Raw genomic sequence first — 23,650 nt, forward strand, 5'->3', positions numbered from 1 at the left:
CAGTTCGGGCACGGAGCAGGCTGCCCGGCTGCCCTCCGCTGCCCGGCTGCCCTCCGGGGCTGGCTGCTGCTCTCCGGGGGCTACCGGGAACATTTATCCCCCAAAGGGATAGTAGATAGCCCCTGGCACCGGCCGGGGGCGGGGGGGGGGGGGTAACTGCGCCGAGAGCTGCAGTCGGGATCAATCAGCCGGTCGCCACTCGAGGGCAGCATTTCGGTACAACCACTCCTGGGAACGGCAGTGAAGGACACCAAACCGCTGGACTGTTCTAGCTCACCGCGAAGGTCTTGTCCGGAGGTTGATCTCGAAGCTTTCTCCATCTGTGGAAGCAGGGCGGCAATATCAGCGGAGTACCGAAGCGTAAGCAGTGAAGGAAGAAGCGGTCAATACCAGATAAATAAGAGCGGAGGCTGTATGGCCACCGAGTTTGCGTACGTCTTGGCTACGGGAAGGAAAGGCAGACGCGCTCACACCCTGGTCTCCCACCCTCCTCCCCAGTGGAAACAATTTACTTGAGAGAGGGAAAGAGTTAGTTTTCACTCAGACCAGTCAACTGTCTTCTACCAGATCACAGAAAGTTGTTGTACCATTGTGACTTGAAAAGCTAAGGAGCAGCACCCAGAAACTATCAGGACGCAAAACAATGACCCACTTGGTCCACCATCACCTTCTCACTTCCAATAACCCCCACCGCAATACTTCTAACGCCGGCTGCCCCAAGTGAGAAGCCTGTAACAAAAAGCACGAACGCTGCTGTCACAGGCCAAAAACATACTCCAGTTTTGGACACTGAATGACAATATGAGCTACAAGGCCAGTTAGGCCAAATTAAAATCTTCCCACAGGAAGAAAATATACACTAGTAAACATCCCGGAAGGCAAAGAGAGCCCTTGGAACAGAAACTTGCTACGCAGCTTCAAACGTACCCTTGTCGCTGTTTTGTCTTCTTATTCAAAGAGTAGCTTTCCTTCTTTCCAGCGACAGGCTGCTCTCGGAGGAACATCACAGGGGCCACCACCTTCAGGCCTGGGGAGGCTGTCATCTGAGGCATCCTCTGCACTCAGTGAAGACAGGTAATTTGGAAAGTGAGTCACAGCGAAAACCTGATCCGAGTTGCTCTTTCCAAGGCAAGATTAAACTTCGTTTTTCCTTGAAGGAAAATATTCACAAACAGAACTCCCTCCCCCTTATTTTCAACTGCTCCTCTTTCTAAGCTATTTCCTCCAGACACATGTATACCCTGCAGGCATACATTGCAAGAGTAAGCATCTGTTTGCTTCTCCTAGCTCTTCTTTCAAGTGGGCTGGGCTATCTGCAGGCAGCTGAAGAGTTACAGCTTGAATTTCAAAGTTACACTCTTAATGACCGAAGTGACTCCACAGATTGAAGCAGACTGGGGTCTATAGGACAGACCAAGTCTACTGGCAGTTCAGATTCTGTCTTAGACTACTTCAACTCCATAGCTGAAGCCAGATCCAACCTGAAGAAGGAGAAAGGGCAACAAAAAGAGGGAAATGTAGGATGAGGATGGACCGTTAAGAGAAATAGGGTCAATGAGCAGGCATAGGGGAGAATAAGTATAGTTTAGTAGGTAGCACACGGAGATGAAAAGCTTGATATTCTGATCTGGATTTTTGCATGTCTGCTGACTTCATTCATGTTCTTGGGGAATTTCTGGACAGCTGCTTTGGATTCCCTGATGCAGCAGTTTGAGGTACGCTTTGATAAAGGACAGACCTCTTTGAAATCACTAGTTGATTGCTGTGGTACTGAACACTAAGATTGAGGGAAGGGTTAAAAGGGCTGTTTGATTTTTTATTTTTTTTTAAAGTTTTCCTGAGCTAAAAGAAATCTAAAGGCATGTATGAAATAAACAAGTTATTCTTGACCTGTTAGAACAGGTTATACAAAATTGTTGGTAAAAATAAGCTTAAAAAAGGAACTGTAATACCATATATAAGTAAAGCAGTCTTTTCTTCTGTGGTTCTTCACTTAATTAAGAAAGCTCCCTTTGGTTCTAGACAGAGCTGTGACTAGAAGTAGACAGAGCTGTGACTGGAACTACTTTGGCAAAGTGAGGTGCATAATGACACTTCAAAGAAAAAAACACCCACTGACAAATGAATATTGAATTTATTTATTTTTTAATATCTGTATGAATAAACCATTTCTAGTGGTGAATCACCTGTTTACATATTTTCCCCAAAAATATTCTCCAACCAAAAATGTTTAAGAGTGAAAAAGCCACTCACAGACAAGTAATGGAGTGAAGACAAGACGCTTTCTTATTACCATCCCTCTGGCTATTTTGCACAGCTCTCCCATGTGACAGAGCTGTCTTTCTTATGCTCATTGTTGGGTTTACACATCAGTGGAGGTGCCATTAACTATCATATTACATCCAGTTTTATAGTATTCATTGCTTTTTTAATTAAAAGAGGCTAAAGCAGGGGTTAATGGCACTGAATTTGAATTCAGCAGGGAAAGGAAGACATTATTGTTAACTTGGCACCAGAAGGCTCAGCAGTGACGGGGCAGAGTGGGGTAATGGTGAGGATCCTGCATAGAGAGGCCTGAGCTGGGGTGCAGGTGCATGTGAACAGAAGAAGCTTATGGGAAGCAGCAGTTAGCAGGGACAGGTGAGGCAGTGTGAATAAAAACATACAGAAGTTAAATTAAAAATGTGTTGAAACTCAGAAGTATTCTGCAACGACTAATGTTCCAATGCAATATGCAAGAACTGATTTTGACATTAATTTCACTCTGGAAACTGAAATCAAATATGGTATCATGAGGTCCAGTGGTAAAGGAATCACTCAAAAAGTTGTCTGTTCTTCACTCGTATTTACTTCCATGTTTTCAGCACTTTATTTTTGGTGTCCTTCTCTGCACTCCTCCCCTTCTGAAATGAGCATGACGTGCTGCCATCATCTTGCAGCAGGTTTTACATGGCCAACAACAGATAAGCAAGATAAGCCATCTTGGAAGGTAAAAGGTATGTTGCCAATATCTCCTGTCACTAATATGCTGGCTAAACAGTTGTGCTGGTTTTGGCTGGGATAGTGTTAATTTTCTTTCTAGTAGCTGGGGTAGTGCTGTGTTTTGGGTTTAGGATGAGAATCATGTTGATAACACACTGATGTTTTCAGTTCTTGCTAAGCAGCGTTTATACTAAATCAAGGACTTCTCACCTTCTCATACTGCCCTGCCAGCAGAGGCTGGGGCTGCACGAGAAGTTGGGAGGGGACACAGCCGGGGCAGCTGACCCCAGCTGACCAAAGGGATATTCCAGACCATATGACGTCGCGCTGAGCATATAAAGCTGGGGGAAGAAGAAGGAAGGAGGGACGTTCGGAGTGATGGCGTTCGTCTTCCCAAGTAACCGTTAACACGTGATGGAGCCCTGCTTTCCTGGAGATGGCTGAACACCTGCCTGCCCACGGGAAGTGGTCAACGAATTCCTTGTTTTGCTTTGCTTGTGTGCGCGGCTTTTGCTTTACTTCTTAAAACTCTTTATCTCAACCCAGAAGTTTTACTTTTTTGTCTGATTCTCTCCCCCATCCCACTGGTGGCGGGGTGAGCGGGGAGCGAGTGAGCAGCTTTGTGGTGCTTAGTTGCCGGCTGGGGTTAAAACACAACAGGGTAAAAGGGACCATGCTATTGAGGCATTATGAAGTTAGTCAGCATGTATCCATCTGCTACATATAATCTGAGGTTGCACACATCATCAGCAAGGCATGAATATGAGGAAGGCTACAGCCTGATGTTTTATTTGTTAACTGAATACATTTAATCCAGAAGTCATTGAAGGACAGCAGATACTGTCCCAGGGCACCTTCCTAACAATTGCTTCTTAGTGTAGAACAGCATTTTATGTGGTTTATGATGTTAGTGGATATATATGCTGCTGCTCGAAATGTTTCCTCCTTCTGTACTGTTGACTTCACTGCCGATAACTTATTAACCAGAGCTGTAAACAGTTTGATTTCAAGGATTTTATGACTTATAAGAAAGGCTGACAAACAATAAAAAGGCTAAAAAATGATCCAAGCAAAAAGAGAGCCTGAAGGCCAGAGGCTTTCCCTGAAAAGCCACTGGACAGCTTGTCCCACGCTCCTCCAAAGCAGTGTCAGCAGTAACTCCTTGCCTGCCAAGTCCCCTGTGCTGTGCTGGGTACTACTGCCTGCTGGCCCCATGACCCAAGGTCTAATACAGCCATGGATGGTCCCCTCTCAAATGCAGATGTGCAAAACATGGTGATTCCTTCTTGCGTGTTCAGTCCACCTATTTTCAGTGGAAACAACTACGAATTGCCCGAGAACTCCCTGCCCTTTCCGCATGCACAGGTACAAAACAAATCAGTCAAAAGGTGTAGCTAGGAAAAAGAGGCTGATTAGTATCATAATTTTCCAGCAGATCGCACTGAAAACCACACAGCTGGAGGAAACAGAACACATCTGTGATGGCACAAGCCAGCCCTCGCCATGGCACCCAAACCACTTGCACCCTTTCCTCTGCAAGATTGCTCCTACCAGCATGGGAGTTTCAACGCTCGCATTACTAAGTAGCAGGTGATGTATAAGTAAAGCTAGAGGCAATGAAGAATGGATAATCATGCACTACAATGCAGCTTAGAAAGATATTCAGCCTCTGCAAATGGTAAGGAAGGGGAATAAATACAACTTCACTGGCCCTTTATACAAAGCCAAAAAAGCTCTGAGAATGCAAACCCACAGCACATGATATTACAACACTGTCTTGTAACCTTATTACAGAAACCCACAGTAACCCCTGCTAAGAGTGTTAAATATTAATAATGGCTCACAGCTGCTACCGCTACATAATGGGCTTATTTTGATGAGGAATATGTGCACAGCTTAAGTAATGTGCATCAGTTCAGACGAACCTACTTTCCTTTTGAAATTCATGCAAGACCCTCTCTCCTTGTTGCAATTAATTGCAGAACCCAGGGCTATTATTCGTAAAAGGCAGGATTTGTCTCTGATCTTTGTCCTACATTACATCTTTTTTTTTTTTTTTTGCCAGAGGTTGCAACATGAGCAGAGGTGGACAGCATAGCTTGATACACCACTTCTTACCAGGGGGGTAGCCTTCTTTTTGTCTATTCTGTCCTAATTACTGTGAATCTGCCCACACATATAGCCCACAAGGATAGTTTTTTATTGTTTCTGAAATTAAAACATCCCTGTCCTACATCAGTACAACTATTATAAATGGTAATGTCCCTGGCTTGCATCATCATAAACATCAAAGTTAGAAAATGCTCACTGTTTCATTTAATCCTTTACTAAGTAAATTTGGGTTTCTTTACTGACAAAGTAGCTGATAAATATCTGATCATTAACAAAATGATAACCTAGCTAGAAGGCATTCTCTTCTCTACTTACTTTGCCATTAAATCATATGGGCCACCTTAACTAGACTCAGTTGATACTGATCTCTTCTAGAAGACTGCTGACTTTACTCTGTTGACCTATATAATATTTAAAATAAATCAAGACCACTGTGCACTTACTGATCTAGATGTGGATGATTTTCAATGATCAAATGTCAGCTAAGTAATCAATACTAACTGAAAGTCAATGGACTGCATAGACTTAAATACTGTTGCTTATTTAGAAAATTTATTGTGACGCTCTAGTGAAAAGAAAACTCTTTTCCTCAAACAAATTCAGAAAGAAGAGGCAGTGAGAGTTTCTAAACTAAATTAGAATTACCTTTAACTACTGCTGCATGAGTAAATAGTGTAATATTAGCTCCCATATATCTTTTCTGTCCTTATCCAATTTCTGTATAAGGATTTTAAATAAGAATGCAAAGCTAGTATTATCTACATCTGATCACGTCCCCGAGGGAAAAAAAAAAAATGCAGAAAGGGGTTTCCCCTTCTTCAGACTCAGATCTAAGGAACCCTTAGGTCAGGCACACACTCCACAATGCTTAGTTGAGGTCTCTGAAATTAAAGCTTTCATTTTTAAAAGTGTGCTTCTAGCTGCTACACTTGCAGCAATAACCTCCCAAACGTGAAATGAGTAACGACGTCTGCAGCCAGCCTTGGAACAATGAGTCAGAGGAGCGAACTCCTCTGTCGCACGTAAGTCTGATGAGAGCGTCAAGTCCAATCCCCAGTTACGTGCCTTCACTGCTAGCACTACCTAAAGAATTACTGATTTTAATGCAAAAAAACAGGTCTGGGCAAGTACAGCTCCTTGGAACTGGAAGCTACTGTGGGGAAAGAAGTCACAGAAGCAGTAATGAGGGAACAGGAAAGACAGAAGAGAACAGGGAGGAAGGAAGCGGAGTCAGTAGTGCCAAGAGACTCCCTCGCTGAACAGAGAACATCGTGATCAGGCAGTAAACCAATAAATTAAAACTAGTTGCCATACAGCCACTGTCCATCAGGAAATACCCAGCTATGTCAATAAGCTGCTGATTCAGAGATCAGGAGGGAGAAATTGGTATGAGGAAGTGAGAATCCCAAAGCTATAGCAGGGACTCTTTCTAATGTGGCAAGTTTGACATCCCTACATTGAACACTGGCACCTTTAGGGGTGGGTAACCAGTGCGAACCATTCCTTCCTGCAGCCTGCCAGAGGAGCTTGTTCGCGTGTCTGGAGTCAGACACGGGGCAACCCAACAAGCAGGCGGCGGAGGCGCAAGCCGATTTGCACTACAGTGCTGACTCAAGCGCCGGTTATCTGACGTTGTGAAGCAAGCGAGCTCCAACTTCTACCAAGGTCAGACAGCGGTCTGACAACTACCAAGCTCTCAGGGCCTCTTGTCTTAAAGCCAGGAAAACCTAGGCAAGCTAGCATTTCCCTTAGCTTTCACAAGACCATAGACCAGCCCGTAAAGATATTTCAGTGCCATGGATGCCACATTCTCACTGCTGACACAATTTTCTTCCATAAAAATGAAGTCTCATGAGCAAGACACTTCTAGTTTCTTCTGTAACTCATTTTGAATCCACATTAAAATGCAGGTAAAAATGGGTTACCTAATTTAAGCTCTGGCTCAAATTTTTAACTCAATTTTTGCTTTGGAGGGTGTTCACTTTGTGTAGAGAAACGGCAGACAGCTAATCACATCAAGTATCTTGGCAATATCCCAGATCCAAACGTTCCTCTGGCTATAATAAGGATTTGGGGGTAAGAAACACACATCTCCACAAATTGCTGATGCAAAGAAAAGACAATCCAGCAATCCCAGAAGAACAAACTCATACATATCCTTGAAAAGGTTTATTACTAAAATAAAGCTTTCAACGTTAATATATCTGTGGTATCTTTATACTAATGCAAGGGATGCCTCTGCTGTTCTCAGAGTTGTGACAGCTGATTTAAAGTGTATTGCACACACTTCGCATATAAATCGAGTTTAAGATAATATTAGAGGGAATAATACTGTCTAATATTAGTGTGCCTGTCAAACACATTTTCAAACTAATTGATATTGCATGTTCAGCTCATTGTATCAGTAATGTTAAACAACACTTCCATTTTATTGAACTGCAGCTCTCCTTTACTAAAAGCCACTTTAGTTGAAGCAACTGGTCTGAGTAATTCCAGCTCTAGGCAGGCTCCCAGATGTTACTAATTTCCAATGATCAACTGTAAGAGGCTGAAGCTGAGCCATGACTCCACACTGCACACACAGTAGACATTTTTAATAAATGCTGACCGACCTGCAGTTCAGCTCTTTTGCTAGGTGGGTCATGGCTGAATGTGGCTGAATTCTTGCCATGTGTTTATTTAATCTCTTGTACTGCCATGGTCTATCTGCATATTGCCTACAGTTCCTCTGTTTGGACACTCTAGGAGTGTCACATTGGCTTCTCACATGTGTTGGTGGGGTTCTGATGTGTCATTCCTTATCAGTAACTTGTGCATCTTGCAGGGCAGCTTTTATATTTTCTTAATATATGCCTGGAAACTTGTAGACAGATTAGCAACATTTGTCAGATCTGCCTTGATTTTTGTACTGTATTCCTCAGAGAGATTCCATGAGCTGCCCACTGAACATAATTAATCCAAACCCCACAACTAGATATTATGTTAGTTGATGCATTTCATTTTTCCAAATAATTATGTGAATACATACTGTGCTGAGGAATGCTGAGGTTATCACATGCATGTCTTTTTTGCTTAAGTTTAAGCTAGAGGTCTATCTTTCTAGGACTTCCCAGAAAAAAAAAAAAATAAAAAATTACCACCACACTAAGCGTTTGTTATGCATACACCACTTCCCCAAATCCCAGTGTGGTTGAGGTTGGAATTGACCTTTGGAGGGCATCTTGTCCAATATCCCTGCTTAAGCACAGTCACCTAGAGGAGGCTGGCCCAGAAACTTCTTGGTATTTTGGTACATATTGTACCTGTACAGGACGTACACATGTATGCCATCCCTCTGTATGACACAGTTTTAGAAAGCCCCAGTTCAGCTTTCAGAAAAAGTCTATATACAGGTTTCTTGGCAAGAAGTAGTCACTTAAAATACTGTTACTAATTTTAAAATAACACGGATATTCTAAGATGTAAGTTACTAGTTGGGAAATCTAAAATTTTTTCCTCAAATGGCTTTTCCCACTTCTTACTGGTCTAATAAATCTGGCGTAATTACTACACTTTTGTATTTGTGCACTTAGGCCCAAATTCATTCCTTTTTACACTCTCTTTACTGGTCAGTCTCAAAGACAAACTGTGCATTACTGCGACTCCAGCTGGCAGACTGGTTGAAGTCTCAAGAGCCACCAGTACTCGGCGCTTGCTCCTCCATAACTGGTGAAAGAGGAATTGGAAGCCTCTACAGCGATGCGATTTTGGGGCCCAGCACAAGGACACGCATCCCTGTTTCTTGGTACGTGACTAATAAATCCCCACGGACAGATGACACTCCCATTGATAGCGTATTTCCATACATACTGTATGGTACGTCTAAATCTTTTGATGGTTTTAATATTTTGTACCAGCTGTGAAAACTGGTTTGCTGCTAGTTGACTATAAAAGTGAGATTTGGTAAATAATTATTAGAAATCTTATACTAACACTATGATTGAAACAATAGACAAAAGTATAGCTAAGCAATTAACTGGTAGAGGTAGTTACTCGTAAGCTTTGCAGTTCTTTGCTCTTATGACTAGATGTTCCTGTACACTAGACGAGAACAATGTTGAGACTGACCACATGTGATTGAAACTGCGTTGAGCTTCAAAATCAAAGAGCAAGGACAAGAATAAAGACTTCAAGGACAGCCAGCAAGAACTTCAAATGGGTCGGTGGTCGCAAAAGCAGCTCTTCGACTCAAACGGATCCTTCATTGCGCATGACCGGATGTGGGCAGTACTAAGATAATCAGTTATAACCATTTTTATGTCTATGTATGCTGATTTGATTAATATGCAATTAGTTATTCACTATAACCTCTTTGTGCTAAAGCTGCGGTATGCGCGCTAGGTGGAACTATCCCCCGTGCGTCCAGCGCTGCAACAAAGAAGGCCTGCTTTCTAAAACTCCAAAACGAGCCTTGGAGGGTTTCTTCGACAGGCTTTTCGGTGTATCACCGTGTTCAGCAGGTCTCCCCCTGCTCTGCACTCCCACCCCTGCAGGCAGGGCCTCGGGGCCCCGGCTGCACCACCCAGGCAGGGCTGGCGTCCGCACAAGAACGGGGCAGAGGCCCACGGCCCGCGGGGAGGCCACGCCACGCCACAGAGCGAGGCGCGTGGAGCAAGAGCACCCCTTCGCTTGGCAATTTTTTTCCCAGGAAAACGCGGATTCCTCGCCCGCCGGCACACGAGCGGAAGGCACCACAGCCCCGCCCGGGCCTGCGGGCGCCGCTTCCGGCCCGCGACTGCGCAGCCGCGGCGTCGGGCCGCCAGTGGGCCTGCGCGCTGCCCCCGCGCCCGCGGCCTCTCCCGCTGCCGGCGCAGGCGCGGCGGGCCCGCCGCCAGCCCAGCCGGAGCCTCCGCCGTCGCCGTCGCCGCCGGCGGGCGGGCGGTGCCTGAGGGGGCGGGGGCGGCGCGCCATGCCCGGGGGGGCGCCGGCTCCGCCGTCGCCGAGCCGCGGTCGCTGAGGCGCGGCGGGAGCATGGCCGAGTCGCTGCGGGAGGAGCCGCCGGGCGGGCCGGAGTCGGAGGCCGAGCTGTCGCAGCGGCTGGCCCGCACCAAGGCCCGCTCGTACGGCAGCACGGCGAGCGTGGCGGCGCCGCTGGCCGAGCGCTACGTGGAGCACCGGCTCAGCGCCGGGGACACGCTGCAGGGCATCGCCCTCAAGTACGGCGTCACGGTAAGGCGAGCGCCGCCGGCGCGGCCCGGGGGAGGCGGAAGGGCGGCGGGACGAGCCGGGGGGGGACGACTCGGCCGCGGGGGCCGCAGGGCCGGTAGCGGCGGTTGGCTCCCGCAACAGTTCCCGCCCGTCGCGGGCGGAAGACTCCGTTCCTGCCGCGGAGACGGCGCTGGGCTTGGTGCCGGTATGTGGAATGCTGGCAGCTGAATCTTAGGACCTGCCCGGGGGGGGGGGGGGGGGGCAGCGCCCAGCGCGGGGGGTAGATGGCCGAAGCTCGCACTCTGGCCTTTTGCAGCGCAGGCTGGAGAGTGACAAGCGCCCGGCCGGTGGGACTGGCCGGCGGCCTCGGGGAAGGGAGATGCACTTGCTCCCACCGAGTAAACCTGTGCTCGCGTGACAGCTCACCGCTACGCTCACTTCAGATTAAACAAAACCAACGTAATTAAACTTGTCTTGAAAGGAATCATTATTTTGAGGTGGACGCATAGGCTGTGGCAAGAAGAAAGAATTTCTTCCGGTAGCTTCAGGGCTAAAAATTCTTCCGTTCTTATCTACCTACCAGCCTAGAGGCGATTTACAACGGACTTGAAAGCGTTGCTGCTTTTCTGCTCTCTTCCTGTAGAGAAGAAAGTTTACTTCTCCGGAAAATGTTGAAGGGCTTACGCCAGCCTGAGACACGCAGAGTCCAACAGGGTCTACCAGCAGGCCCTAACACGCTACCGTTCCCCACAGAGCAGAGCTCACCTGCCCTACCTTCATTCCAGGTTATTTGGGGCCCAGCGAGCTACCGACTGACGTACCTATATGCAGCTTCAGTAGTCCCAGCGTGCAAAATTGCTTGGGGCCAAGCAGCTGATGAGCATAGCTAACAGCATGGTATTAGTACACAGTCAATGTCACTTTCACATCAGCTGCAAAGAGCACCTTCCAGAGTTGGGCTCCTTCCAGAAGAGGTACGGTGCAGTCCCAAATTAATAGGTTCTGGCTGGAATGGGTTTCCTCTCCTCCTCTGGTTCTGAAAGATCTACTAAAGCCCTCCAGCAACTTCAGCAGCATTCAGCCTTTCTTGCGAAAAGGGTTAAAAGTCTATTTCTCTTCCCTTAAGAAAGATTAAGCAAGCCACTTTTGACCAAATCTTTTTGGCAACGGGATTAATGGCATTTTGGATTTACGTTGGTCCACATTAAAACAAAGTTTTACTCACTATGGGGGCAAAGTGACCTGAGCTGCTCATTGGATTTCTTTGAATTTTTTTTTTTTTTTTTTTTGGAAGTGCTTTCCATAATGGATAAAGTCTCTGGCCTGAATGATCTAGCTATGTTGCTCTTTATTCAGAGATATATATGCTCACTGCAGTAAGTGAAAAATATACACAGATTACCAAAATAGTAGTTTTCTAGAAAAGAGGCATTTCTAAATGCTTTACAACTCCCTTTCAGCTAAAGTGAAGTTGTGCATCAAAGCTGTACAGTCTGAAAAAATAGTTTGAACTTATGAACCGTAAAGTTTGTTCATAGTATGAGTTTAATAAGCTTTTGCTGTGCTAATGATGCATTTGAAGTATAAATGCTGGGGTTTTTTAAACATCTCATTTGTCATTTGATTCAATGTTGCTAGTATTCTGCTTAAGAAACCAGAGCTGCATCATTATAGACTTCAGCTGAGAAAGGTTAAACTGACTTGAAATGTCTCAAAGAGCAATGCCAAGTTAGCTGAAATCAGCCATGGTGTTTCTGCTTTAATAGGTTCCAGCCTAGGGTAGGAACATAGGCAAACATGTTTGCTTTTAGCAAAATGAAGAATCTTGTGTGTTCACACAATGACAAGGACTGACTTCCTCAGAAGAGTCATTATATTTGCTTCCTGCATCCTGTATACTTGGCTAGAAGTGAGAGTTGCTGTAATGGCAACGTCAGAATTATCTTTGGCTGCCATTGCATCCAGTATTACTGTTTTTAGAAGTTTTCCCCCGTGGTTTTCCTCACTGGGAGTTACTTTGCAGCAAGAGACATCCTGTCCAGTGCCTGCCTTGGCATGACATAGCCTAGGCAGTTTAAGATGGAAAAAAATGTTGGGGGGGAGGGGGGGGTGGGGTGAAGAGAGAGAGATCAGTGTGCTTTGTTTGGCCTCATACTCTGCCCTTCACCCCTCTCCCCCAGGAACTGTCTATTAATCTTGTATGGCTTGTGTTCATTAGATCTTCCTTTGAACACTGCTGGGTAAATTAACACTGGGAATTAATGTTTAGTATCATATTTATGGTTCAGTTAGAGTGCTGTTTTCCATCACACAAAGGCGTCCCTTTTGAGGGGAGAAGGAAGAGGACTATTTATTTCATTGTCAGTAGAAGCAGTTTTGATGGATGAGTTCAGCACCAGTTTATGCATTGGTGCAGCTTCAGTTAAAGTATTAAGAGCAAAGGCTTAAGCACATGTTTTCACTATTATAGGTCTGTAGCTAACAGAAATTAGTCCAGTTTTCCTAGCACTAAGAAAACTAGCATTAAGTCCTGCTCTCTGTACACCTATGAGTGTATGGAGTCATACTGAGTTGTAGAAGGAGCATATCAATTAACATATCAATTAACCTGCTCAAGGCTGAGGGATGTTAATTTTCAAACCAAGTATTTCCCATTTGATTGTTACTCAGTGCAGAGGTGCACAGTCTTCCAAATGCCACAGGATGGTATTTAAAAAGATATTTTAGGAAGAAATAACCAGAGGTAGAGTTACAGTGAAGTAGCATAGAGAACAGCAGTACAGTGCATTATTTATCAGCTATTGAAGCATCACCTTCCGACTCCCCTGTTGCAGAGATCTCAATTGTCAGCTTTTGTATTGTATTTTAAGAGAAAGGCTCCAGCTAGCATTTTAAACGTTTTTTTGGTAGCCATCAAGACAGACAACTTTTAGACATTTTGACAATTGACATTTAAACTAGCATCTCATGGCCGTTACAGGTGTCATTACTAAGTCAGGTGAAGCTTCCTGTATGCCCTTCAGATGTTACTCAGCTTGGGAGAGAACTTAAAAGATACACTGTATACTGTGTAAGGCTAACTAAAAGTAGTTTCCAGGCTTCAGGAGCTGGAAGAGTAATGAGCTTCTCTTACTTGAAGTAGTAGCTCACTATCTGACACTGGATATTAGTTATTCAGCTTTTGAAAGTGATTATTAAATCTAATAATTCCATCATCTTAGCCATCTGCAGCAACAGGTTGAGGTTGTCTTTAAGTGGAGAATACCACTTTTGTGTATTTAATGGCTAGAAATAACTTACTTCTAAACTTTACTGCACCATTTTCACTACTCTCACTCTTCCAGACACCTAGCCTTTCTAGAGAGAATCTCCTGTTTATTTTTACAGAGAAAGATTTCATCAGGCTTCCAGGACCCAAGCAAATGCATCCATACATGACACCAGGTCTATAATGGCACTGCAGCAGATACTTTTACCAGACAGTACAGGTCTACATTGCATGCAGGAGTTTATTCCAGTTCTGCAAGTGGCCACACAGTCTCACACCTGCACAGAGAAGACAGACTAATATCTATTCTGTTTTCCCTTGGTTTTAGTCAGCTTCCCCTGCTAGAATGTTCAGTGTAAGACATGCACAGGCATGTTAACCCAGTTAACTGTTAACAATGGTCTTTCCTTTGCAATTGGGAAGGACTCCAAGTAGTGTCAGAGCAAAGTTTAAAGAGTTTAAGACTGACAGGCATAAGGTGGTAGAGCAATTTTTTCATCATCTGAGTGCTGAAGATACTTCAGACTTTGAAGTAGTGAGTGGCTAGTGCTTAGAATGCTCAGCTTTTTCTGGGCGATTATACTAGCAGTAAGACTCCTATTATTACAAGACTTACAGTCTTTGTGCTTACTCAGTTTAGCTCCATTTAGTTTAATAAAAATGAGTAACACTTCTAATGCAGACAAGAGGTATTTTAAGTTCTCTTTATGCTTGTTTTCAAGCAGATTTTATTTAGAGTGCATTTATCATTGCAGTACTGTAGTGATTAGGGATTTCTGGTTATTGCAGTCACCAGGGGACCAGTATGGTCATTTTTCTTTCACTTAAGACTCTTCCTAATGAAATCATGGGTTCAGGTTATAGCTAAAGCTTAAAGTCACATAATCGCGGATACTGATTTCCGTGCCGTTTTTAAAGCTTGCAATTGAGAAATAGGAAGCTAGTTTATCTGTTATTGACTTGGAAGGGAAATTCTGATGAGTAAGAACTTAACATTCTTAGCAGGGAGATAGTTACAAACATTTACTGGGAGCTTTTCTTCACCTGTAAAGCAATGGAATTTAGACTAGCTCCTCAGGTTAAGTACAGAACAAGTAGGGCTTTATGCATTAGTAAGTTGAGAAAGATGGGGTTGTCTTCTTGCTTCTGTCATAAGATTGTACTGAGAAGTAGGTTGTAAGAAGTACTTTGGGTGAAAGTTGTAATAAAAGTATTCAACAGTTATGTGGTGGCTGTTACCATGCATTATTACATACATGAGGTTGCTGTGATCATGCTGTAGATTCAGTTTACTGGACAAATGTAGCCACTAGTCTATGCAGCTGCATTACAAAGCGTTTAAGAGTCCCCCATTCTTTTCACTGCCTGACTTCTCAATGAAAATCAGGACTTCATTTGAAGTCTGAATTTGTTACATTAGCTAGGGGGGCAAATGCCATGGGTGAGGCATATAGTGCTCTTCCAAGACTTGTGGTACTCACTGTTCATAGTGACCATGTCCTAGAATGCTCAAGGTAACTTTATCACCCCTTGTTTGTATTATGCATGCTTTTTACCAGAGAGTTCACGTCAGCAGCTGCTAGCAATTCTGAGCCTTACTCTAACATAAAACCAATCAACAGCATTTCTGCAACAGAATTTTTATTCTTTGGCAAGTTATTCATGTGAGTCTGTGTAGTGATTGGAAGACTGTTAAAAAAAAGGCATCTTTAGGTAGTGCAAGGCTTTAGAAAGTCCAATATTTTGGAGTCAAGCCTACATAAAAGGAAAAAGCTAGGGTGTTGAGTTAACAAGGCTAAGACAGAACATACACTCTGAAATCACTTTGCAAAAAAAAACCAAACCAAAACAAACCTTTCCTGAAGTCATTGCTGCTACAGAGAAAGCATAGATTTAATGTAACTAAAGGTTACTGTACTATTGCAGAAAGTTAGTACTTTATACTATGCCAAAACTTAATAACTTACATTTTTCCTATCTTTTTCAGATGGAACAAATAAAGAGGGCAAATAAACTGTTCACTAATGACTGTATATTTCTGAGGAAAACCCTGAATATTCCTGTTATATCAGAGAAACCATTACTGTTCAATGGACTTAATTCACTGGAGTCTCCTGAGAATGAAACTGTTGACAGCTCCCCTTCTTGTGATGAAGGACTAGTGACAGTTCAGGAAGAAAGTAGTTCTTCTCCCAGTCCTCAAGAGCCTGACAATCAGCCCGCTGCACCAGAAGAACTATCTGCCAAAGATTTCCTACAGAGGTTGGACTTGCAGATTAAGTTATCCAAACAAGCAGCCAGAAAACTAAAAGATGACAATGTCAGGTAAATGCCGCATTTAGTATTAAGCATCTTAATCTCATCCTGAAGGCTTTCTACTCTAAGATGAATCCTCTTTGTGGGGTATCTCAGACAGCATCTGTAGTTTTAATTTGTCAACAGCAAGTCTGCTATTATCATGCATCAGGTACATTCAGAGCATACTATTAGCAGATGCCTTGATATGACAGTTGTAAGGCTGCCTCACAATACATTGTTTATAGAATAGCAATAATATTCCATGAAAGCTAGAAGGCCAGTATTCTCCAAGATGTCTTGCTGTCTAAGTGGGCAATTATTTAAGCAAACCCATAATTTTCAGTAGAGTACTAAGCCAAGGCCTATGTGGAAGCTGATTGTGTACAGTAAGGCAGAATTACATTTTTCTTCTTTCCCAGATTGCCTCATAATTGGGTAAAGATTCTCCATGTTTCAGTTAAGCTATCCTATCTGCTTTCCCTATGCAGCCCCTGCCTTTGTGGATCCACCTGTGTAGACTTCTGTCTTTTCTTCAGTATTTCTTCTACAGCCGGCAGCTCTCACACACTTTGCTCACAGAAATAGCAGTACCTTTTGACCTCTCTGCCACAGCGATTATCCCCTCACATATGTAGGCATCCCATGGAGAGTACAGAAAGACTTAGAGTGAGAATGGACTTCAGTAGTGTTTGTTTTCCCATGCCCTTGGGACAGGCTTCCTCAGCTTGTTCACAAGCAGTCTCTCGGGCTGGTTGTCTGGCCTGTTTATTCTCTGCAGAAATTGCCTCAGTGGGTGATGCTGAGGTGGCCTTTCTCATGACAATAAAAGGTATGACTGCAGGGGACTGGTATTGCTTCTCTCACCAGAGGGCTGGAGAGAGGTTGTGCCTGCAGATATGTACTTTGCTTTTGCCAATTTGTTTAATGTTTAATGCAAAACTTCTTCCATCCTCCTGGCTCACTTAACATACTCTGATTTTGAATGCAAGCAACATACTTTTCATGTTAAGAAGAAACTAACCTTTCAGGGCCAAATCTATTGAGCATAGAGTCCCATCATTTCTTTAAGAAGTTAAGGGATTATTTCAGCAACTTAAAAACTTTATTCAATAGACAAAAATTTGAGGGGGAGCAGTATCTTGCATTTAGCAGTTGGACAAGCCTCATTTGGAGAGAGATCCTGTAAGACAGCTTAAGGTCATTCATTACTTATTGCACTCCACATGGAACTCCCCATTGCCAGAAGGACACTGGTTTAGAGTTACAGTCTCAGGGAAGGCTGGAATGCTTTCCCATCTTGTTAACACACTTGTCAATTATTTTCTTTTGAATTGATTACATGAAAGAGGAAAAATAGCTGCTGGAACTCAGATCCTTCTCTATTCAAACTCATTCACTTGCATTGTTATATTTGAAACAATGTAGAGCATCTATCAAAATGTGCCACTGCTGACTCACAGATCATTAGATCTACGTATCTAACAGAGCTTAGAGTAGGTGTTGACCCAGCAGTTAAGCTGGGTGACAGGAAACCACAGTCCCTGCCAGAGAAAGACAGTTATTTTAACATCCTTTCAACAAAATAGCATGTTAATTTACACAATGAAATTCACTTAGACCTTGCTGCGCCATGAACAGAGCCAATACAGTGATACTGCACAAATAGTACGCTGCTACCACTAATATCCATTTCCTACATTGCTAAGTTACAACTTGTGAAATGAGGGCCTGGTACCAAATTTCCTCCCAAGGAATAGTGGATGCAGGAGGATGAGTTACTTTTCCACTTCCTATTCAGATTTAGCAGGTAATTTTGTTAATTATGCATAGAGCACAGATTTTTATTGGTCATGATGCTACAGGAAGCATGAAGTACAGAGCTGCAGGCTATCTGCTGAGCAGAATGTTATCCAAAGCTTCTGAAAAGCAAAGCTTCCTGTATGTCTGATAAAGTCTTCATAACATCACCTTCCCATCCTGCCCCACCTTTCAGTCATGGCTCACAAAAAGCCATCCTTGCTTTATCTTCTCCAACTGCGTTCACCCCTTTACAGTCTGACAGGAGTGCCAAAGGACCAAAGTGAATCTTTACTCCATGCAGAGAGCAGGAGTAGAGGGAGACCATTGCCAAAAGCCCTGGAGATACTTTTCAGCTACTATTTTCTGGGCCGACACTGGAAGGTGGCAACATTCCTTACTCTGCTCCAGAAGCTCCCCAGGAGGCACCTGTTATCCCTCCTTTGTATACCTTTTTGTCCCTTGCTTGGAGCAGGAGGCATTGAAAATTGGACAGCCATCATGATAATAAACCAGCCTCATGAATACACAAACTTCCAATTCTTAGAGTGAAAGCCATTTATGAAATTGAGTGCTGTTTCCAGCTACTCTGGCCTTCTGTATTCAGATTGCCTTGTCAAGCCCTGTTTAGAGTGGGACATACACCAACACTGCAGTGTACTTAAGTGCCTGTTTGAGGGTAAAAAAGGAGCACCTAAAGTTACATCTACTACCACCAAAAGGGCCGTTGGCTCTAAGAAAACCGCAAGCAGAAGCAGATTATCAATTGTGGAACTTGACGAGTCATAACTTCTCGTCATACCCGTGAGCCTGATTTGACAGATGGAGAGAATCACATCTCCTACATTGCTCTTTAGTTTGGTCTCCCTTAAAGTTGCCAAGAATGCATGCACATACATGCACTGATTCTGATCAAACTCTACAGGCAGTTTTGTGGTCAGAAACTGCCTGGTGCTACAAAGACAGCTTAAGGTGAATTACATTGTTTAATCATAACTCTTGAAGTCACCTCTTTAAGTGCTCCAAAAGGAATAAAGTATATTAATCTCTAAAGTCACTTTCTTCCCAGCAAAAGCCTCTTGTTGTTAGGTAGAAAAATTGAGGAGGTCATAGGTGCAGATTTAGACTAGATATTAAACTTTAATAGCCATGCGAGTAGATGAGCATTAAAGATTATGGAATGTGATCCACTCAGTTTGTGCCAGCTGCTTTTCACTGTTAGAGTTTATGTAAGCATATGGCTAGATCTGTATGTAATACTACTGTTACTAGAGAGTTTCACTGAGCAAGAAATCATTGGGTAATGAATCCTCCAATTAGGCATATTTACTCAAGATGCAGCTTTAGGTGAGCATCTTAAGGGAGTAAGACCTGTTTTTGTTTTGAGCTATATTTTTATAAGCCAAAAGAAATGTGAAAGTATTGATATAGTAGTTTGTAGCATATGTCACTAACTCACATATTTGCATATTAGGAAAGAATACCAATTATGAGTTTTATCCACACATGGAGGAAAAGCAACTTGTAATAGTGTGAGAAAATGCGGTAGTGCTTCATCTTGCCCAAAGCGTTGTTATGCGTGTTCCAGGATGCCAAAACTGAAATTCAGTGATGCTTTTTGTATCAGATAGTTGAACACCACCAGAGGTCTAATGCAAGGTCTTTATAGAGTCCTTAACATTTTAGGGTGGTACTATGGTAGGCTAGAACACTAGACCTGTATACTGTGCTTGTGGAACAGGTCACATCCTTCTGCATTTGTGTTTTAGTGACTCATTTTGAAAACCTTATAACCAAATAGAGCCACTCTAATCACTACTGCTTATACGAGCCAATATAATTATCTGGTGTGCAGCGCTGGAACAGAACCATGTATTGTCATCTGCTCACTTGCCTTGACCTGAACCTAGGAAAGAGTAAGGTGTTCTTATCAGTTTCAAATGCTTCAAATTGAGTTAGTTTGCCCAATAATTGTTCACCATCATTGCCTATCAGCTAAGAAAACACACCTCAACAAAGGACGCTGCCTGTGAAGTATCTTGTTTTCAGACTTCCAAAAGCTATTAACTCAGGAACTCAAATTGCTGCCTTATTTAATTGTGGATTCTGGAAGCATCCGAGCATTGGATTCAAGTTCACCTGTTCACACTCAGGTGCACTTGGTCTTACAGAAGTGGTTATTAGCATTTTTTTATTGTGGCCTGATGCATACAACAGCTTGCAGTAGATGTCTTTCAGCTCCTGTAACCTGCTGGGCAAAGTGGCAACAGCAAACAGGAGGAGACAACGCTAAGAAGCGCTGTAATGCTGTGCTGTTCTTTTCCCTTTGCCTGAAGGAGAATGTTGCAGTGACTTACCACTTTGCTATTTTAAGCATCTTAAAAGTGAAGAAAATTGTTTGGTCATTAAACATACACACACTGCCATGTTGTTGCTTGTGGGCCATGGGCTAGAGCTACTACCATGTAATTTCATTTCATGTAGAGCTTGGCTCCTTTTTAAGCCATCAGAACAGACTCGTACTTGCTATGTACAGTTGTGAAGATCTATGTTAGTAAAATTTCCTGGCCATTACCATGGTTTGGAATAATATGTCATAGACCTCATCCCATAGCCTAGTACTGCAGCCCAGGACAGAAGGTTAGAAGCTGTTCTTGCCAGCCCTTACTGCCAACTACTGCATGCCTGAGCCTTGGTCAAAAATTTATTTTGCACATTACAGCCAGTCACTGCTTTGCTTAGGTTCAAGCATAATGACCTACTACATGGTTCTTGCGTCCCTGCCACATACAGAAACCCCTCAAAGCTGGCTGTGACTCAAGTGCCAGTCTTCTGCCCTCTACTGACAATTGCCAAGTAAAAGCCCATAGTCCAAGTGCATATTTCACAAGCAAAGTAAGTGGAGACGAACAGCTTAGACTAGCCATTTTGTTACTGTGATGTTTGAAGACCTGCTAATATGACATCACTATTTCAACTCTTCTGTTCTCCATATTCACCCCTACTATCCACCATAATCAACTGCACCTAATTTGAGTCGTGTTTGGCTGTTGCCATGTCATGATGGGTGTTATTCCTATATTAAGGCTTTCAAGAAGAACGACTGAAAGGCCGATTCTGACAGCCTCTGATTAGAGGGAAGGTCTTTTTGCTGTAACTCTGCCACATTTTATTCTCCTGAAAGGGGAAACAAAACAAAACTAAGAAATATGAAGTAATATTCAGTGTACGGCATTGAAAGTAAGCTTCTCCCCTACTTGACAGTCTAAACTGCGAAAATACAGAATTTCTCCTTCATCCTCACAAACTGGCAGGAGATCACTATTTGCAACTATGTTCTGGGCATATGTGGCTAGAAACCTCTTGACCCAGAAGGGCATATATCAGAGCTTCAGAATATACTTTTTGAAATACTTGGCTTCAGCCAAGTAGTTATGGTTGAATTTTGCAGTCCTGCAGTTCGATCTTACAAGCTTGGTGTGTTGATAGGTTTCAATTCTGAAAAAAAGTTTTAAAATGTATTGTCTTGAGACAATTTATAGATCAAAAGTGCTTTAGTGCTTATTCAACTAAACATGAGTTGTTTGCTTCTGTACTTTACTGTCATGCCATGTGTTATGAACAGCCTCTGCAAATTATAGTATTCCATGGCAGTTTTGCAATGCAGAATTGATGATATAAGGAAAGATACTACTTAAATACACACAGATCATCTGTATCTTAAGAATCATGCTTGGTACTGGGTCTGTAGCATCACTAATGTAAATAGATGTAGCATTTGTAAGAAAAGCTAAAATTGGTTTTCTGTTCTACTGTAACCACACATCCCTGCAATAACTACCAGTTTCATCCAAACCCTGGTTTTTTGAGGTTTCTTTTCTTTTTTTTTACAAGATTGTTTCAAGGCAAAAACCAATATTGTGTCTTTGGTTTAAGAAGATAATTTTGCTGGACTATGCAAGAACAGAGAAGGGCTGGGAAAGTGAGTCCAAGTTACTGAGCTGCTTGGTTAGTTTGTAGGGTTCTTTCCTCTGATTCTATTTTGGGGGGTTATGTGAAATTTAAATTGTAGATAGATAATCATGTTAAGAAGCAAGTAGGGAAAAGCCTGCATGATTGGGGTTTGGAATACTATTGAAATATATGTTTTTTAACTTAGAACATTATTAGACTATTTGAATAACTGTACCTTTGTGTGGAGGCACATGCAGTATTAAAACTAACTGGAAATCCTTTGCAGCTCACAGTGTAGCAACTGTTAAGACTTTCTGCTCTCACCAAAACAGTAAAATTGGCAGCAGCTTTAAGAATAGGCTCTCAGGAACATAATTTTGAAGTTACGGTAGTAGAAAACAATGCTCTTTGGAGAACTTAGCTTGCTTGAATTAGTACTGGGTGCTGCACTGCAATAGGTTTGCATAACCACTTTTTTTTTTAAAGGCAATGTTGTCAAGTAAACAGTAGGCAGACTGATTTTTTCTGAGGATTTTTTAATAGCAACACTACTTTTGTTTATCCAGTCATTGCATTAACAATAGCACTTGTGGGCAACTATTTTCTTATAAGAAAATCCAAGTGATCAGTCTCAATATTGATTGAGGCACAGGAAGTATACATCAAGCAGCCCACTCAAGGAATATCCTTGCAGGATCAAGACAGATGCAGCTACAACTGTGATGGACTGCTCCTGTTCTTGCCTCAATTGGTCCATCTGCACCCCCTGCCATTCAAAAGGCTGAAACAAACCTACAACTAAGGTTGCTTTTTAAAAAAAATAAAAAAATTGACAGCAACAGTACTGGAACTCCAGCATGCCCTCCACTTGTTTATCTGTTGCAGTACTTCTTATTGATCTGGCACTGTAGTGTCAAGAAGAGTTCATTAAACTCTAAATGCATGCTGATGCTGAACTTACACGGCTTTACTTGTTTTCAGCATTCTGTTCTTGAAACAACGACAACTCCAGAGATGTGTAATGAACAGTAGTATACTGCAAGTACTACTCCTGTTAGGCAATGCCAGTCTTGTCTGTTTTGATCCATTAGGAAAATTGTTATCTGCATTTGCATTACAGTTACTGTTGAGACATGGTATGTTCCTGATCTGATGATTATGATCATTTTCTTTTTAGAGAGGAGGAGAATGAGGAAGGTCCCTATGCAACTTCTTCGTATCACCAGTAGAAGACAGATGTGATGGCCTGAAAACTTACCATGAAATCAGTTCTTAAAGAACTAAACGGTCAATAATTCAAAAACCAAGTCTTTTGGACTCATCATCTTGATGTACTTAAAACAAGTCACGAATGGGTAATTGCACTGAAATTATGACCTCTTCTGCCTTCCATAGGTTAATGTCCTTATGCTATATCAACAAAGGGTTTAAGCCTTCCAAAACTAGCAATGGCCTTTATACCCCTTCTGTGCAAACTGTAGCATGGTAGCAACAATATATCCTTGAGGTCACCTTTATGCAGGATGTTGATCTTTAGTAAAGATTTTGTAAATACTTGTTAGAGTGAAATTTGTTTTAAGTATTTAAAAATATTAAATAAGTTTGCTTGTAAATGACAAACTATGAAAACAATAGAAATTTACTTATTCTGCAAGCACAGGCAAGTTTGCTGTGGAAGTTTTGTCTACTTCAGAGCTCCAGAACTTGCCTCTGAACTCTGTGTGTGTCTATGTGTGATTATGATATATTCCCAGAAAGGGGAATTCGACTTGTTTTGATGAGTTAAAGCCTTTACGGTTAAACAACTGTTTGCAAATTGGATTTCTGCTAGTAAAAGGGAAGAGTTGCAGCAAGAGATTTTTCTTTGTGAGATACGACATTGGAATATCAGATGTGTGTTCTTGTGTACAGTTATATATTTTGTGTGGTTTTAATTTAATAAATACAAAAATACTGATGTGTCCGTTCATAATGAAGTCAGCTTGGTTCTAGTCTGTTTTTTTGTGAAGAATGGTTTGTCTAGTTATGTGAGCTATTAGATACTAATTTCAG

General features: G+C 42.7%; 1 protein-coding gene and 1 long non-coding RNA gene across 7 annotated transcripts; both read left to right on the forward strand.

The window, feature by feature from the left end:
- The first annotated feature begins 3,266 nt into the window (after positions 1-3,266).
- LOC126043947 (uncharacterized) lies at positions 3,267-9,863 on the forward strand. Of its 5 annotated transcripts, XR_007507546.1 has the most exons (4): positions 3,271-4,660; positions 5,048-6,116; positions 8,707-8,878; positions 9,162-9,863. It is a non-coding gene; the product is annotated as an uncharacterized LOC126043947 (long non-coding RNA). The 5 variants fall into 5 exon arrangements; XR_007507548.1 differs by having other exon boundaries at positions 3,267-4,660; positions 5,048-8,878; positions 9,142-9,863; XR_007507544.1 differs by having other exon boundaries at positions 3,268-4,660; positions 5,048-8,878.
- Positions 9,864-9,969: 106 nt separating this feature from the next.
- On the forward strand, positions 9,970-23,553 carry LYSMD2 (LysM domain containing 2). Of its 2 annotated transcripts, none has more exons than XR_007507474.1 (3): positions 9,970-10,302; positions 10,865-11,255; positions 15,537-15,625. XR_007507474.1 is itself a non-coding variant. In XM_049812218.1 (3 exons), exons 1-3 carry the CDS (start codon positions 10,105-10,107, stop codon positions 22,825-22,827), a joined length of 588 nt encoding a protein of 195 aa, XP_049668175.1. In that variant the 5' UTR covers positions 9,987-10,104; the 3' UTR covers positions 22,828-23,553. The 2 variants fall into 2 exon arrangements, 1 of the variants encoding a protein (XP_049668175.1); XM_049812218.1 differs by lacking the exon at positions 10,865-11,255 and adding an exon at positions 22,776-23,553 and having other exon boundaries at positions 9,987-10,302; positions 15,537-15,874.
- Positions 23,554-23,650: the final 97 nt, after the last annotated feature.

The sequence above is a fragment of the Accipiter gentilis genome, chromosome 10, assembly GCF_929443795.1.
Source record: "Accipiter gentilis chromosome 10, bAccGen1.1, whole genome shotgun sequence".
Classification (NCBI taxonomy): domain Eukaryota; kingdom Metazoa; phylum Chordata; class Aves; order Accipitriformes; family Accipitridae; genus Astur; species Astur gentilis.

Coding starts and splice junctions, on each gene's coding strand:
- LYSMD2 (XM_049812218.1), top strand. CDS start 10,105: ATGGCCGAGTCGCTGCGGGAGGAGCCGCCGGGCGGGCCGGAGTCGGAG. Junction 10,303..15,536: donor CCCTCAAGTACGGCGTCACG/GTAAGGCGAGCG, acceptor TATCTTTTTCAG/ATGGAACAAATAAAGAGGGC. Junction 15,875..22,775: donor CTAAAAGATGACAATGTCAG/GTAAATGCCGCA, acceptor TTTTCTTTTTAG/AGAGGAGGAGAATGAGGAAG.